Source organism: Drechmeria coniospora, chromosome 03 (assembly GCF_001625195.1).
Source record: "Drechmeria coniospora strain ARSEF 6962 chromosome 03, whole genome shotgun sequence".
Classification (NCBI taxonomy): Eukaryota; Fungi; Ascomycota; class Sordariomycetes; order Hypocreales; family Ophiocordycipitaceae; genus Drechmeria; species Drechmeria coniospora.
The window spans coordinates 4,359,850-4,374,906 of NC_054391.1; the positions used below are offsets into that span (position 1 = coordinate 4,359,850).

The 15,057-nt window shown below is 56.8% G+C and overlaps 3 protein-coding genes across 3 annotated transcripts; 1 reads left to right on the forward strand and 2 right to left on the reverse strand.

The window, feature by feature from the left end:
- Positions 1-2,005: 2,005 nt before the first annotated feature.
- DCS_06898 (Usp family protein) lies at positions 2,006-4,284 on the reverse strand (the record flags this gene model as incomplete). Its single annotated transcript, XM_040804185.1, has 3 exons — positions 2,006-2,177; positions 2,233-3,103; positions 3,168-4,284. 3 exons carry the CDS (start codon positions 4,282-4,284, stop codon positions 2,006-2,008), a joined length of 2,160 nt encoding a protein of 719 aa, XP_040654289.1.
- Positions 4,285-6,121: 1,837 nt separating this feature from the next.
- DCS_06899 (uncharacterized protein) lies at positions 6,122-7,392 on the reverse strand (the record flags this gene model as incomplete). Its single annotated transcript, XM_040804186.1, has 3 exons — positions 6,122-6,571; positions 6,690-7,067; positions 7,132-7,392. 3 exons carry the CDS (start codon positions 7,390-7,392, stop codon positions 6,122-6,124), a joined length of 1,089 nt encoding a protein of 362 aa, XP_040654290.1.
- Positions 7,393-12,460: 5,068 nt separating this feature from the next.
- Positions 12,461-12,847, forward strand: DCS_06900 (uncharacterized protein; the record flags this gene model as incomplete). The annotated part of the gene is made up of 1 exon (XM_040804187.1): positions 12,461-12,847. One exon carries the CDS (start codon positions 12,461-12,463, stop codon positions 12,845-12,847), a length of 387 nt encoding a protein of 128 aa, XP_040654291.1.
- Positions 12,848-15,057: the final 2,210 nt, after the last annotated feature.

Below are 15,057 nucleotides of genomic sequence, written 5' to 3' on the forward strand. Positions count from 1 at the left end.
CGGCCGGTGCCCGGCAGTTCGAGGCAGTTCGAGGTGCGATAGAGGCGCTGCAAGATCCTTGTTGGGATTGTCTCAGGGACTAGAGTTGTTCAGCACAGTACCTACGTGCTCGACCGGGGACCTAACCAAGCAACTAAGAGCCCTAACGTCGAAGCTGGCAGAGCTGCAAGGTCGATGAAGGTGGCTGGATGAAGGGTGGAATCGGGAAGAAACCGAGGGAATCGGAGACGAAGAGGACTGATCTCGTGGGAGCAACCCCAAGGTGCCCGTCCATCCCGCACTCATCCTCGCCCGTCACAAAAACCCAGCCCCTTGGGCCTCTTCTTTGGGCCGCCCCATTGAGCATCCATCCCATGGGCCGGAGGGAGACGGAAGGGGGGGGGGGGGAGGGTTGGCCGATTGTCCGATAATCGAGAGGTTGGGGTTTGGGTGGACGTCGTCATTCGAAATGGAGGGGCAAATGGAAGATGAGGTAGGCCTAGGCTGACTGGCGCCCTGCATGTCCTTTCCTGGCGAGGCGAGCGACTTTCATGTAAGTATTACTGTACTAGGTACTTACTAGGTACCTACCAGCTAGTACGGAGTACAGTACAACTAGTCCTAAGGAGTACAGTACAGGTATTGCCGCTGGAAATGTACTTGGAAGTACTAGTGCTGTAAGTACTGTACTTATGTGCCTGCTAACCTTCTCGTACATGTTCACGAGAGCGCACGAGTACACCAACATGTACAGTATACTGTATATGTTTTCCAACGAGTTGGGGAATCGATCGAGTCTATCGAATAGGGTCAACCCGGATGCACATGTACGTGTAGTAGTAGTACATGTACTTCCGCCACGACTCGTGCCCGCCAACAAGTAACACATGCAGCGCACAGTGAATGGATCGCAGGATACGATCGCAGGAACCTGCCGCTACCGAGTCCCAAGGCGCTATCCCAAGGTGCTACAGGGAATACAGGGAACGCAGGCGCAGCAACCAGACCAGAGGGCAGGGCTGTTCCGCTGCCGCCGTTAACCAGATTCGCCCCGCATCCAGTCAGGGTCCTTGTCGTTACCGGCAAATGGACGACAAGCGCGCTACACCATGACGATAGAAAGACAGGGCCATGCAACCACTGTAAATCCACGTGCCATTCAGTTCCGCACCGAAAGGGCACCTTCTAACCCGCGGACTCGTACTCTTTCGTCGTCGTGCGTTCACACAGGTTGGTAGTGTTACCCACAAGTACATGTACAGTAAGTACGCCTGCGGTACGAATTTTCCAAGGTGCCTCTACTTATGGTTGGTAGTCATGACGCTCCGGATGCCAGTGCCAAGTGCTTGCACTGCAGCATTACTTTGTAGATGCGAACTTTTCATCTTCAGTGCCTTCTGGACACTGCAAGGACTGCACTCCGCACATGTACGGTACTCCCTACTGTACATGCAGCAAGCACTTACTTGTACTAATGGTAAGTACCTGTACTCTGGAAAGGGAATATTCGCTAGCACCAAGCCATGCCCGAGCAAGGCACCGTTGTCATCGCTGCCCACCCCATCATCCACCCGTCATCCACGCGCGTCGACATCCGCTCCACAACCATCCACCCGCTCCACCGACAAACGCGTGGCCGTCGGCATCATCGTTTGCTGCTGGCAGCTCGAAGGATGCCCAAGGGGCCCTTGCATCGGGTCATGCCCGTCAGAGAGGGAAAAAGGAAACAAAGGGCGGCGGAGATGAAAAAGGAAAACGCTGGGCGTCGAGGGGTGGAGAGCGCTGCAAGTACTCTGTACGAGGTACTCCGTGCTGCACAAGTACTTGTACTTGCAGCATGTTCCCGTGCTCCGTACGGAGCACCGCAGAATCCTCCCAAGTAATACGGAGTACTTAAGTACTGTGCTTGCAGTTGCGCTTACCTACTAGGTACTGTACCTACAGCTCTCGTGTCCACTGGCAGACAGCCGCTAGCATGGCCCAAGATCCTCTCGTCCCCTATCCGAATCTGATGGCCGGGCCTTCGCTAGTCAATCTTGGCGTTGGCCAGACTCCGGGCTGCGGGGCTGTTGAGGTTGTTGATCTGCCGCACCACCTTTTGCTTGTACTTGCTCTGCTTCCGGAGCCGTTTCCTCGCCACCATGACGGGGACCGAGCTCTTGGTGACGAGGTAGTTGGAAAAGGAGCCCAGGATGACGCTGTCTCGTGTCGTCAGCACCAGCCCATCCGCTTCTGCTGTAGCCGAGTACTCACCCCTTCAACGCGCTTCTGCCGCGGCTCCCAATCACGACGAGGGTGGGATTCACGAGGTCGATGACCTCGGTGATCAAGTGCCGCGGATTCTTGCAGTGAAGCACCTCGACGATGACGCGCACCTGCAGCCGCGTCTTCCTCAGCAGCCGGACCACCTTGTCCGTCATGTCCTGGACGGCCCGGGACCGCTCCTCGTCCGCCTTGTTCACGTCGCCCATCGGCGAGGGCGCCGGCGACGAGCCGGGCGTCCTCTCGGCCTCGAGCGGCGTCGCCCGTTTCAGCTCCAGGACGGGGCTCAGCTGGGCCGGCGCGAGCTTCGAGTTGGTCACCGTGTTGATGGCCACGGCCTGCTCCTTCATGGCCTTGTGCTCGTCGGGCACGAGCGACGCGTCGCTCGTGACGATGCCCGTCTCCTCGTCGACGCAGTAGATGGCGATCAACGTGTCGCCGTCGCGCAGGACGGTGCCGATGGCCCACTCGAGCGCGTGCGTCGATTCGTCGCTCAGGTCCGTCGCCACGAGGTACTTGCGCAGCCGGTTGTGCTCCTCCTCGGCCTGCTGCACAATCTTACTGTACTCGCCGCGGTAGATGATTCGAATGGAGCGGTGACCTTCGGGATTCGTCAGGATGTTCGTCATGGAGAAGGAAAGCTTCTGGGCCCTCTTGATGTCGTCGACGTCGGCCTCCTCGTCCGAGTCGATGACCGACGGCGCGCCCGAGGCGGGACCTTGGTCGTAGCTCGTGTTGGGATGAATGCCTCCGCCCTTTGACGGCCGGACCGTGTCTCCCGACGAATTCGTAATCTGAATCTCCGGTTCGGGAATGAGTGACTTGTACTGATAGGCCGGCTGCTTCGATGCCACCTCCGAGCCTGCGTCCTTGTCAGCGTTTGCATTCACGCAGATCTGGTTGGGCGGGGGGCGCCGCCGACGTACGCTCGTGTTCGGCTGCCGCCAGCAGGCTCGACGTCGTCCGTTCGGCCGGGCACGACGAAGAGTGAGATTGCAGGCCGTCGTCGTCGCCGCTGGCGGCCGGGTTCAAGGAGCGCGGAGCCGTCTTCCGGCCGCGGTCCTCGTCGTCGGACGTGTAGGACTCGTCCTCGTCGCTCGATTCGAGATGCTCGCCGTCGGGGCCGAGGTAGTCCTTAACCAACCTCCCCTCGCCCATCTCGACGGATCGCTTGCGCATGGGGAGCTGAGACAGGCTTCCGCCGCTGAAGGCCAAGTTCGCATCCGACAGGCGGCGGTAGGCGCTGCTGATGTCGACGACCTGACCGTCGTTGAGCATCGCCTTGTTGGCCGGCAGCAAGGTGGGGAAGGGAGCGGGCGAGCGCGACCTCGTCTCCCACCGGCCGTGGGGCGACTTGGACGAGCTGCCGGCGAGCCGACCGCCGTTGGACGAGTCTTGCATCAGCGGAAGGTTGCCGAGCTCGGGAGAGCGGAGGGGATCGCCGTAGGCGCCGCCGGAGAGCCTCTTGCTTCCGTGCGACTTGCTCGTCGGGGACAGCATGCCGCCGGCCCCCTTGGTGCCTCTCTTCGACTTGCCCGTGTTGCGGGGAATCATGCCCGAGAACTGGTAGCCGGCGGTCGGGTCGTTGCGGGGGCGGCCGGAGCCTTTCATCGACGCGTCGGACATGGCCCTCGGATGCGGAGGCGGCATCAGCTGCGGCGAGGGCAAGCCAAGGTCCGGCGACAGGCTCGGCGATATCGGGCTGGAGCGATGGGTCGCCAACGGCGGCGGCGATGGCGCGTCGAGGTCGAGCATGCTGCGGACCGGTAGCTGGGTGGTGGTGACGGGGCTGTCGATGTCGAGCATGCTCCTCACGGGAGCCTGCTCGGCGGGCGTCGTGCGCGTATCGCTGGGTCCCTCCTCCTCGATGTCCAGCAGGATCCGTGCTGGAGATCGGGGGGACCCGAGGTACGGCGATGAAGATCGACGCTGATCCGGCGCGGGGTCGCCCTGCTGTTTGCTTTCGAGCAGTGCCAGCACCTCCCGCCGCTCCATGTCGAGCATGGCGTCGATGCTCATCGGCCGCTGCTCCGGTCTCGACATGCTGGGCAGGTGTTGTGGGCTCCGCGTCTACGAGTGTGCGAAACGATGGAAGCCGGCGCTTGTCAACGACGAGGCAACCGCTCGAGATGAAGGATGATGGTGATGGTGATGATGGTCCGGACTCGTCGTCCAACGGAGGCAAGTCGTCCGGTCTGCCGAGGCAGCGTGTCGCGCCCTAGGCTGCCGCCGAATCTAGCAGCGTGATGTCCGATGGAAATGGAAAAGACAGTCCGTCGAGGCAAACCGGGGGCAGGCGAGCATTGTCGACGAGATGGGATTCGGGAAGGACGGCGCGTGGTGAAGCTCGTCAATCCATGACGGCAAACCGACTGCGGGCACGTTCGTTGGTGGAGGGGTAGAGGGGCCTGGGATCTGCTTGCTTTTTCTCCCGACCTTGACCGTGTTGGCTCGCGGAACTGCGTGCAGGCTTCTCGCAATGGACTGTCGACGTCCGACGGCGAGCGTTTGTCCGTAGGTAGGCGGATGGAATTTGATGGAGGGGGACGGATGGTTTGCGGGAGGGAGAAGAGTTATCTAGGGCACAGTACTAAAGGACTGACTGACTTGGCTGGCTGGCTTGTCGACACCGACTGGGCCGCTGGGGTCCAGCTGGAGCCTGGAGAGGGGCGCGGCGTGGTGCTAAGGCAACTAAGGTGGTACACGGTAGGCGCTAAGGCAACGTACGAGTACGGAGACACTGTGTGCCAGTAGCACAGCGATACTTACCGTACCTCGTATCGCCACTTGCATCTACAGCACAGTGCACTGGGGAAAAAGTACTGACTTACGGAGTACTTACTCGTGCTATTACTCGCACTGGGGGAACGCAAGTACAAGGTACCGACTGCTGTGCCCGCCTACAGGCGCGGTGCTAAGACGACGAAGAGTATCTGCAAAAATAACAGTCCTATTTGCTCCGTACGTTGTTTTGCTCTGTTGGTGCGGCCATACGTACCTACGGCTGCTGCGTGCGTGCGTGTGTGCGTGCGTGCGTCCTTGCTGTCGTACTGCCGTTTCGGGAATGCAGCTTCACTCCGGTGCGAGGCTCACGTCACCACTTGGGTTCACGGCCCGTTACACTGCCTCCAGCCGGTATCATCGACCGCAGTATTCCCGCATTTCGTTCGTTTCCTGCGGCGCATGCCTATGGGGGCGTATGGTGCCGGTGACCAATCCGACGCTTACGTCTGCGGCAAAGCCTCGATCGCCTCCATCTGCGCCCGCTGCACATGCCTGTCGTAGGTGGCAGCCTGCATTCTGTCCTCTGCATCTACACTCCGTGCTGCGCAGACAACACCCAACAGTTTCACGGACATGCGCACCCACCTGCAAGGCGTTGACTTGCTCGAGTGGCTCGCCGGAGCCACCGCCCATGTCGAGTTCGACTTGCCCGCCCGCCCGCACCGCCCGTAGTCAGATGCGATAGAGGCTAATGATTAACCTTAAAAGTTTCACTTTCGCAGTCACATGATACCGACGCTTCACCCAACCATGCCCGCCATCTCACCATTCGGCCCTTCCTCGCCGTCCACCCTTCGCCGCCGATCGCCGCCGTCCACCCTTCGCCGCCGATCGCCGCCGTCACACAAGGCGGGCGGCATGCAGCTCGACCCTCCGGCCCAGCCGATTCCCTCTTTCTCCTGTCGGCGATCGAAGAACGCGTGCAGGCATGTAAATGTAGATTTATTCTTGTTTGTACAGGCACCCGTCATCCACACGCCCATGCAAGGTACGGGCCCGATAGGCTCCGGCTGCACGAGACCGTCACGGCCGCCGCACCATGGCCGCCGCCTGCACCGGCCGTGCACCGGTGATGCAAGCCGTCCGTCGCCGTCCGTCACTTCTTCTTCTTGAGCTTGAGCTTTTTCGACACGTTGGCTCTCGCCGCCGTGCCGAGCTTGTGCACCTGCCTCCTCTTCTCCCACACGCTCGACCGTCCCTCGACGACGGCGATGATCTCCTCGGCGATGCGGTGAGGGAACTGCTTGCGACCGCTGCCTTTGGACGGCTTCTTGTTGATGACGTCGAGTATCCACTGGAAGGCCATTCTCCTCCTGCCTCGGACGGGCAGCGGCACGGGCATTTCCAGAGCGCGGCCGCCGCCGCCCGCGCCGGCGATGTTGCGGACCTTGAGCAGCGGCGCGACCGAGTCGATGGCGATGGTCATGTACAGGATGGGATTCAGAGGTAGGTGCGACGCCGGCGGCGTTCCCGGCAGCAGCGGAAACTTGGGACTGTAGATGGGCGCAGGCGCCGTGCGGAGGAAGTTCATGACCATGGCAACATTCTGCACCAGCCCACCAGCATCAGCCGAGCTCATGAAGCCGGGGGGGAAGAGGCAACAGGGAACGCCGCACGGGAAACGGGAAACGGGAAACGCAAAACGGGCACCGGGGAGCACATACCCTTTGAGCGACACTGAGCTTGCCGTCACGCATCAGCAGTCTCGTGATTTGTTCGAGTACCGGATGGTACCTCTGCTTCATGTTGAAGCCTTCTGCGTATGGCTTCTTGGGCAGCGCAAATTTGTGACCGGGGTTTTCCACATCGTTCTCGACGACGGGCACCTCTGCTTCTGAGCTTGTCGAAGCCTTCAACTTGGAGGCGGCCGCCTCCGTCCTCTCGGGCGGCGGGATGACGCCCTCGCGATAGAGCGTCTCCTCCTGCCGCGCCGTCAAACCGCCTTCCGTCTCGCTCGTCACCGTCCGGCCGCCGTAGAGTATTTGCTCCAGAGCAGCATCGTCCATCATGTCAATGTACGAGGCTTTCGACGCGCCGTCGTCCTGGAGAACCGACGACAGGTGTCAGCGGGACGTCAAAGCAGTTCCCACGACGTGCTGCACCTACCGCTGCCCTTGCATGCTCGGGCGGTTGATCGTCGGCAGCGCCTTCCGCCTTGTCCACCGGCTTCAAAGGCCTTGCCCCTGGTGTTGACGTTGGCCTCGGTGCCGGTGCCGCAGTGGTTGATGCTGGGGAACTCGCATCGTCCGAGTACCACCGGCCTGATGCCTGTTGGTGCCGGAGGAGCTCGATTCTGGGCGGCGCGACCTGCCGCGTCCGTACGGCAAGGGTCCTGCATGCGCCCCAGATTCTCAGACTTGGAGTCATGACGGCGCGCCGCAGATGCTACCTGCGACTCGGAGCGTTATGGTCAGTCACTGCTGTCTCTGCGCGCTGCTGGCTCGCGGTATCTCGCTTCCACACGGTTGCCCGCGAAATTTCCAGCTAGGGAGCTGCCGGGACAAGTTCGGAACAAAGCTTGGCCGACGCCGGCGGCGGGTTTTTCCACTCGCTGAGCGGCGGTGGGTCGCTGATTAGCCTCGGGAGCTGGCGGGCCACTTTGGAACTCGCACACGCAGCGTGCATGCTTTCCATCTTCTCCGACAGAACACAGTACCCTGGTTTAGGTCTATACCGTCGTCGGCGAGATGCGGCGAAGCCAAATGTCCAACATTGCGTACTGACGCAATGTAGCTTGGCATCGCGATGGATCGGTCGATGGCCATCCATCATCCACCCGCTTCCTCGCATACTCCGGGGAAGCATTCGGTTTTGCATGGCCGTTCTCTCAAGGCTGTGCGAGACAATAAATGATCAAGTCGGGCGGTGCAGTATCAATACCAACCAAACTGCTGTTTTGACGAAATAATTATGTATGCACAAGTACCATGGCCATTTCTGCTTTGCCCTCCACAACGCACAGCACCATATCTTGACCCTGCCGATGCCAACGCGACATGGTTGTCAAGAGATTTTTCTTTCGGCAGTGGCCTCCATGCGACGTTCGATATCTCGATAAAAACCACTGTCGACGAGGGCGGAGAAGTCGAGATCTTTGCAGGGGCGACGAGGGCACGGACGGAGGGGGGGATAGGACGATGGCCGGCCAGGATTCCTACCCGACTCGTCCGAGACGGTCCTGCGCTGGACATGGGAAAAATATAATAAATGACTAGCAAATGGGCTACGCTATGCATATGCATAGGCGCCCCTCACACATTCGGGACCCAAGATCTTGCGTGTTTTATGTTCCACTCTACGGAGTACATCAAGTACGCCGCGGTTGACACCAGCTTGGCTTGGGTCTGCATTCTCCTCGTGCCAGTCAAGGCTCCAACAATACATTAGGTGTACCAGCACGGCAGGGAAGTGCATGGACGAGTATAAATACATGTGCTTGCGGCTTGTCTTGCCTACACCTTCGAGTATAATGTACAAGGACAAGTAATTACTACTAATTACTCTCCGTATTATTCAGGTGGGTGTTCCGGAAAAACCAAAGTCGAGTTGTGACAGGGACTTGGTGACGGGCTTGGCAGAGAGTGTGAGGCGGGGCTTGTGGTTCGGGCCGAGCCGAGGCACAGAAAATGGATCAGTGCGAGTTGAGTAAAGTACTTGCACAACTGCAGACTGCACTTAATACAGGACAGCTACACATAGCCTCCGCAGCTCACTTCCCCCCAGCTCTCGCATCCCGTTCAACAATAAATACATGTCCTTGTAATTGTCCGCACCGAAAACATCCCATGGCAAGCAAACGGCAGGAGACGATGGATGATATGGTGGGCAAGGAGGCCGGCGAGCAGATGCAGCGCTAGTACCTTGTGGAAACAGGATTCTCGCCAATATCGCCGATGCCATCGTGGCCTCGTCGCCACTCGCAAGGGTGCGTGGCGATCATTTTGTGCGCCAAAGGGTCGCCGAAACAACAAATGCGGTGCTGGAGGCCCCCGCGCTTCGCGATGATGCATTCGGCCTGGACCGCTGCCGTGCCTCCAAGTCGGCTCAATCAAGGTCCGATTTCCGCATCGAAGATGGCGTGGGCGTCTCTCTGGCTTCACTGTTGCTGTATGATTCCGGCAACGATCTCGTGACGGCTCCGCGAGCCGGCATGTCTCGCATATCTCGTCGTGCTCGCTGAAGCCAAGGGGCAAGATAGAGGAGGGAGGTTGCCTGTGGGTTTCTCCGACCACCTTGCCCTACGCGGGAAACGACATGAACGTCCTGCTCCGAGCGGGTCTTGTTCGATTGGAGAGCGCGGCGTCAAGGCCTCGCTTCCTTCTCTGCCGACTACGGGCCGACAATATTATTGTCGGTCATACTTTTTACTCGCCTCCGTCGGCGTCATGGGCAACAAGATGCCCACCCGGTTGTCCAAGAGGGTTGGCCAACACTTCTCTCCCAATGCTGGATTCCGTGCTTCTCGGGCTGGGTGATGCTCGGTCACGGCGCAAAGGCCGAAGCGTCACAGAAATGCGTCCAATCGGCTGCTAGTCGAGGCTGTCGGGCGACGGATGGATTCCTCGACGGCGGTGCGTGCCCCGAACGCCCATCATGATTTAGAATTCGTCTTGGCCCCGACAGCACGGGTCAGCGTACCCCTCATCGGAGAACGCTCATGGCATGGCGAATTTAATGGGCAGAACAACGAATACCTGTACATGTATCACGGTACATGTACTGGCAGCCTCGACATGCACATGAACACCCATGTACCGGTACCGCACTTGTACGTCTACACCTGCTCATACCGTAATGATGCACAAGAAAGTAGTCGTACTGGTCAAATAGTAGGCCAGATCCTTCGTCGGGACTTGGCGCCTGTGGAATTGCAGATGGAACATTCCCGCGCGGCAACTTCCTCGGCAGCATCTTCGTTCCCCGGAAGGATTGGGCCCGGGCGAGCTCCTGCTTGGATACAGCAGCTGCGGGTTAGCCACGCGGGAGACGAGGAGAACCGATGCCGTGAAGCAGTTGCTGCCTCCGCTATCACGTACTTACGACGCCTTCTCGTATGCGGACGTGTTGAGAAGGCGACAGGGGACAATCGGTCCAAAGATGGCTGCTGATCTCGTACCTACGGTCATTGAGAAGGAAGAAACACATGTTTTTCAGGTCGCCATGCAGCGGTACTTTGCAGACTCTTCGTGCGTGTCATGAAGCTGCATCTCCCCCATTCACGCACCATCCATGTAGCTACGTACAACTAAGCAGATGCGTGCACTGTATGCATGCATGCACCTTGGTTTGAGCGCCAACAAGAATCGACAGCACTCGAGGAGCTGACGCTCCCTGTCAGGAAGACGAGAAGCCACGAATCCCGGCGCATGGGGGCGACGTGGCGACGGTGAAAGGGAAGGGGCCGATTCAGGCGTGTTCGCTGGAACTGGATTACAGTACTCCGAGTACCTAGTATGGAGTCATGTCCATACGAGTACTGGCCATTGAGGTAGATGGATGCAGTTTGTGCGCATGGTGTATCAATGCAGCTTTTGACCCGTACACGCAAGTTCATCCAAATACCAATTGCCTATGTGCATCACATACTCCGTACATGTACTTGCTTCTACGCTGCACACGAGTACAGTACGAGGAGACGAACACCGCACGCGTACAGTAAGTACTTGTACAAGCAAGATGGCAAGGTCGGAGTAAGCCTAGTACGGAGTACGAAGCAGCCTGTACAACTACCGTACGTGTAATCCGTACTCTGTATACTGTAGAAGCACTCACTGTGGACGTGCATGTCCGGGTACTTGGCTTGTCGGTGAATAGTAGGCAAAAATACATGTGCGCTCCGTGCACTCCGAACTCCGTGCTCTTTACGCACTGTGCTTCGATGTACTCCCGTACGAGTGGGAATACGTATACGGAGTACGGAGTACGCGTACGGTAGTTGCATGTACTAACAGCACATGTACGGGTATGTAGTTGTATAAGTATGGATGCTCCGTGTTACGTGCAAAATTCGTGCATTCTCCCGCACCTTCAGCTGAGCGAGTGCCATGTGCAAGTGCATGCAACGCCCGGAAGGAATTTCGTATAAAACGTTATTGTCACAAGGAATCGGGAGACGGAGGCATGCTAGCCTGCTAGGTAATGAATGGACTGCAACAGGAACCTACAGTACTACTGTACTTACAGTACTTGCTTATGTTGGCTGACCCACCAAAGTGTACTCCGTATTAATACTTGTTTGTACTTGTGAGAATTACGGTACAGTGCGGCGTGCTCCGCGCCGAGTAATCAATCGTATCTTCGTTGACAGCAGGACGATTGTACTACTACTGTACTAAGTACATGTACGGAGAGCTCCGACGGAGTACATTACAGACGTGCACGTGCACCATTCCAAGTACAACACACACACCGACTTACAAGTACTGTATTTCCGTGCACTCCGTACTTGTGTATTCCTCCGTATTACATGTAATTACTTCGTATTTGCTCCGCGCAAGCATCACTACAACGAGTATATACTTTGATGTATCTAGCTCAGCTACTAGGTTGATGCCTTCTCCACGCTTACACTCAAGTCTGGGGAAGGCGTCTAGAACATTTGTTGATGCAGGTGCATGAGACCAACAGAAGTACGTGTTTGACCTACTTACAGTACATGGCCGCCCATGTGGTTGCATCATGAACTCCGTACACCTGCAACCACATGCTCTTGCATCCGCTAATCTGGCATGCTTGCCGTCCTTGGATGTCATGTGATACTCGCAGTAGCACTTCGTCGTACATCATGCCGCGAGTCCCTGTGCTTGTTCCGTCGACGGTCTATCGGCTTTCTTCCTCCGCGCTGCTGGGGTTGGTACATGTGAAGAAAGTGTCTGTCTAGACCCAAGTGCCTGTGCACGAACTGTACGTATGCCGTATTACCAGGCTCAGGCATGTTGAACTCGCCACAAACCTCAAGAGCACCGTGGTTCTGCTGGCCTGCCGGACTCCTCGACTCCGTACTGCGTAATTGTAGTTCTCCGCATTGCCAGCTACACATTTATCATGCTGGCAACATCTCGGAATCTGTCATCCGACCTGAGGCTAGGCCATTGGCTACTAGTCAGCCCCTCTCGGAGAACGCCAAGCAAATCCAACGCCGTCGATCCCGTCCAGAATGCCCTCATGATCATTTCACGATTCAAGCACAATATGAATGGAAGCTCCGTCTTGTCATGCACAGGGTATAAGTAGTCGAGTGCTGCCGTGCCTACGAGTACGTGCCTTCAACTTCCAAAGCTACCCTTTCTACACTTCTTCAACATCGTTGCCCTTCCGCATCCGTGGTAGTGCTGTGCAGCGCACAACTATATATTGCTTCACCTACAACCAACCGACGACTGCCACTCATCTGTAGCACACGGTTCCCGGCACTCTTCGCCTACACATACACGCAATGGTTCAGCTCAAGGCGATACTATCCGCAGCTCTGCTGGTCGCCACGGTCGCCGGCGACGATGTCTGCCATCCGGATCCAAACTCCATGATGAATCGCATCCTCAAGTACGAGTACATGGACGAAGACAAGCAGAAAGTGATGACAGGACCCATTTTTGCAGATCTGGTCCCGTGGATAAAGCTTGCCGGTAACCAAACGGAAAGCCTACATCTGGAAGGCCCCTACATCGGCCGTCGTCTTATCGAGCTTGTCTGCGAGTCCTGGACCCGCTATTTCGAATCTAAACTGAACAAACCTTACCAGGATCTCGAAAAGGTTCTCATCATCGAAGACCTCGCCATGAACCTGAGAGCAGTGCAAAAAAATCTCTGTCGCAAACAATGAACAATATACGATTGGTAACGTATGCAACGTCAGGCCTCGACGCAAAGGTCAGATAAACCGAGCATGCCTCCGTAATTCTGATGCCGTTCAAGTGCTTCTGCACCTTGGCTTGCAGATTACTCTTGGGCGGGAACCAGGGGGTTTCCTCAGCCAATGTCGGCTACGAGATGATATGAGCCTTGGATGGAACCGCATCTGCACCAACTCCTGTTCTTCCATTTCCCTATTCCCCAATTAGCTTAATTCGATTCTCTCATCAATCCCAACACAAGCAACAGACACAGTGCATGGCCGTATCGTTGAGAGCGCGACAGTTTTGCATGTAACACTTACTTAATCAAGGCATTGACTGGCCTGCAGGTAATGAAAAATTAATGCTTGAAAATAACTCTTGTCAATAGCTTGCCAGTTGATCATAGTCGTACCGCTAGAGCTACAGTGAGACCATTGCGGCATGACCAATCCGGAGACTCAATCTGACCAGGCTGCGAAAACCTAGCGTTGCGGCTGGTCCGGCCACCTTACGTCGTCTCTCTCCACCTTTCGAATCTGCAGCTGCGGTTTCGAGTTGCACCTGCGGGATACCCTCCTACGGATCGCACACCCGTGCCCTTCTCTTTCAGCCTTCCCTTCATCGTCTCGTTATTATCGTCTCGACGTGACGTGGGTTACATGTATCGACGGATTCTTATATGGAAATTAATTCAAGTGTAGCTTGGCAGAGGCACTGACTGCTGACGAGACTCGAAATATTTCTATCCCTCGTGGCGCGAGGAAGGAGAAGCGAAGAAAATGTCCATGGATCGGCCGGCGGACGATGACTCTATGAGTCCTTTCTTCTGGTGAGAAGCACCTGCAGGCCGGCACCGGCCCTGTAGCGTTGCAACGCAGTCGCTTTCCCGTCATTCCATTCCAAAGCCTCGCCCACACCTAGAGCGTTCCGAAGACCCAGAAAGCGGCCCAAGAATCCGTCCAAGTCGACGGGATGGCATTTGCTGCAGAATGTGAATCTGTCACGTAATCGGCCATTCGAAACAAAAGCGGCCAGGTCCTTATGACCTTTGTCCTCAAGCAGATGGGCAAAGACAACCTCATCACCGCCCACGTTGGTCTTGCCATGGTTGGAATCAGAAACCGGTAAGAGGCCAGTGGATGCTAGGGTTGAACTCGTCACAAAACCTTACTGCATCGTCAAGGGGTGTTTGACCTTGGCCAAACAACGATAAAAGCGGACCTTGATGGCAGGCTCATATGTGCCATGACGCAGTATCAGTCAATGACGTAATATGGCGCGACGTTGGCGACTGGCCATGAAGCCAGATGCGTTCGCGAGATCGGGTAAAGCTGGTCCAAGGGAACGGCTGGGATGAATTGGGGACGAGTCGTGAACCGGCGTGGAAATGATTCCAAGGGCGATATTAAGTATGAAAAAGCATAAGTATACCTGCAAGTAAGTATTGTACGCATTCAGAGATGACTTGATCGAAGCCAACGCACCAATGACAAATTGTTGTTGCGTCTCCTGCTCGCTTGGTCCTCAGCCGTGGCGGCCCACAGCATATATAATAATCGTGGTTGGTATTCACAAAGTCCATTAACCCGAGAGACGCTTGAAAATGAAGTGCCGAATATAAGGGGGCGAGATGGATCAGCACATGGCGGAAGCGGGGCAGACAGGGCGAAGGATGCCGTCTGGCCTTATTCACCGCCTCCGATCGTAACACAAGGCGTTCTTTGTGTCCAAAGACTGAAGACCGGTTTTTCAAGAGGTGCGATTCAAAAGGCAAGGTGCATGACCGTTGAAGCATCGTGCAGGAAGGGGTCAATGCATTTCTGGCCTCGTTGAGGAGGATGGCAAAATACCGTACCTTGCTCGCCGACTTGGCAAGGTGCGAGAACGACATCGCGAGACAAGTCCGCATAATTCCGTCGCTGCCAACATAGACCTCTACTAAGCAGGATAGTAATCTCTCGGTCAAACATGGCATGAGCAAGGCATCATCTACCCGGGAAGAGACGACGCACCGTTGCTGCCCACGGCGGGACCGGGTGTGTTTCCTTCCCGCACAGACAAGAAAATCTGCTACAAGCCGCAGAGAGGACAAGCCAACTGATGGTAGGATGTGTGTGTGGTGGCGGCATGTGAATCGTACCATGACGCTGCCGATGCATGGAGAGGTGAGTATGGTGTTACTTGGTCCACAAATCTG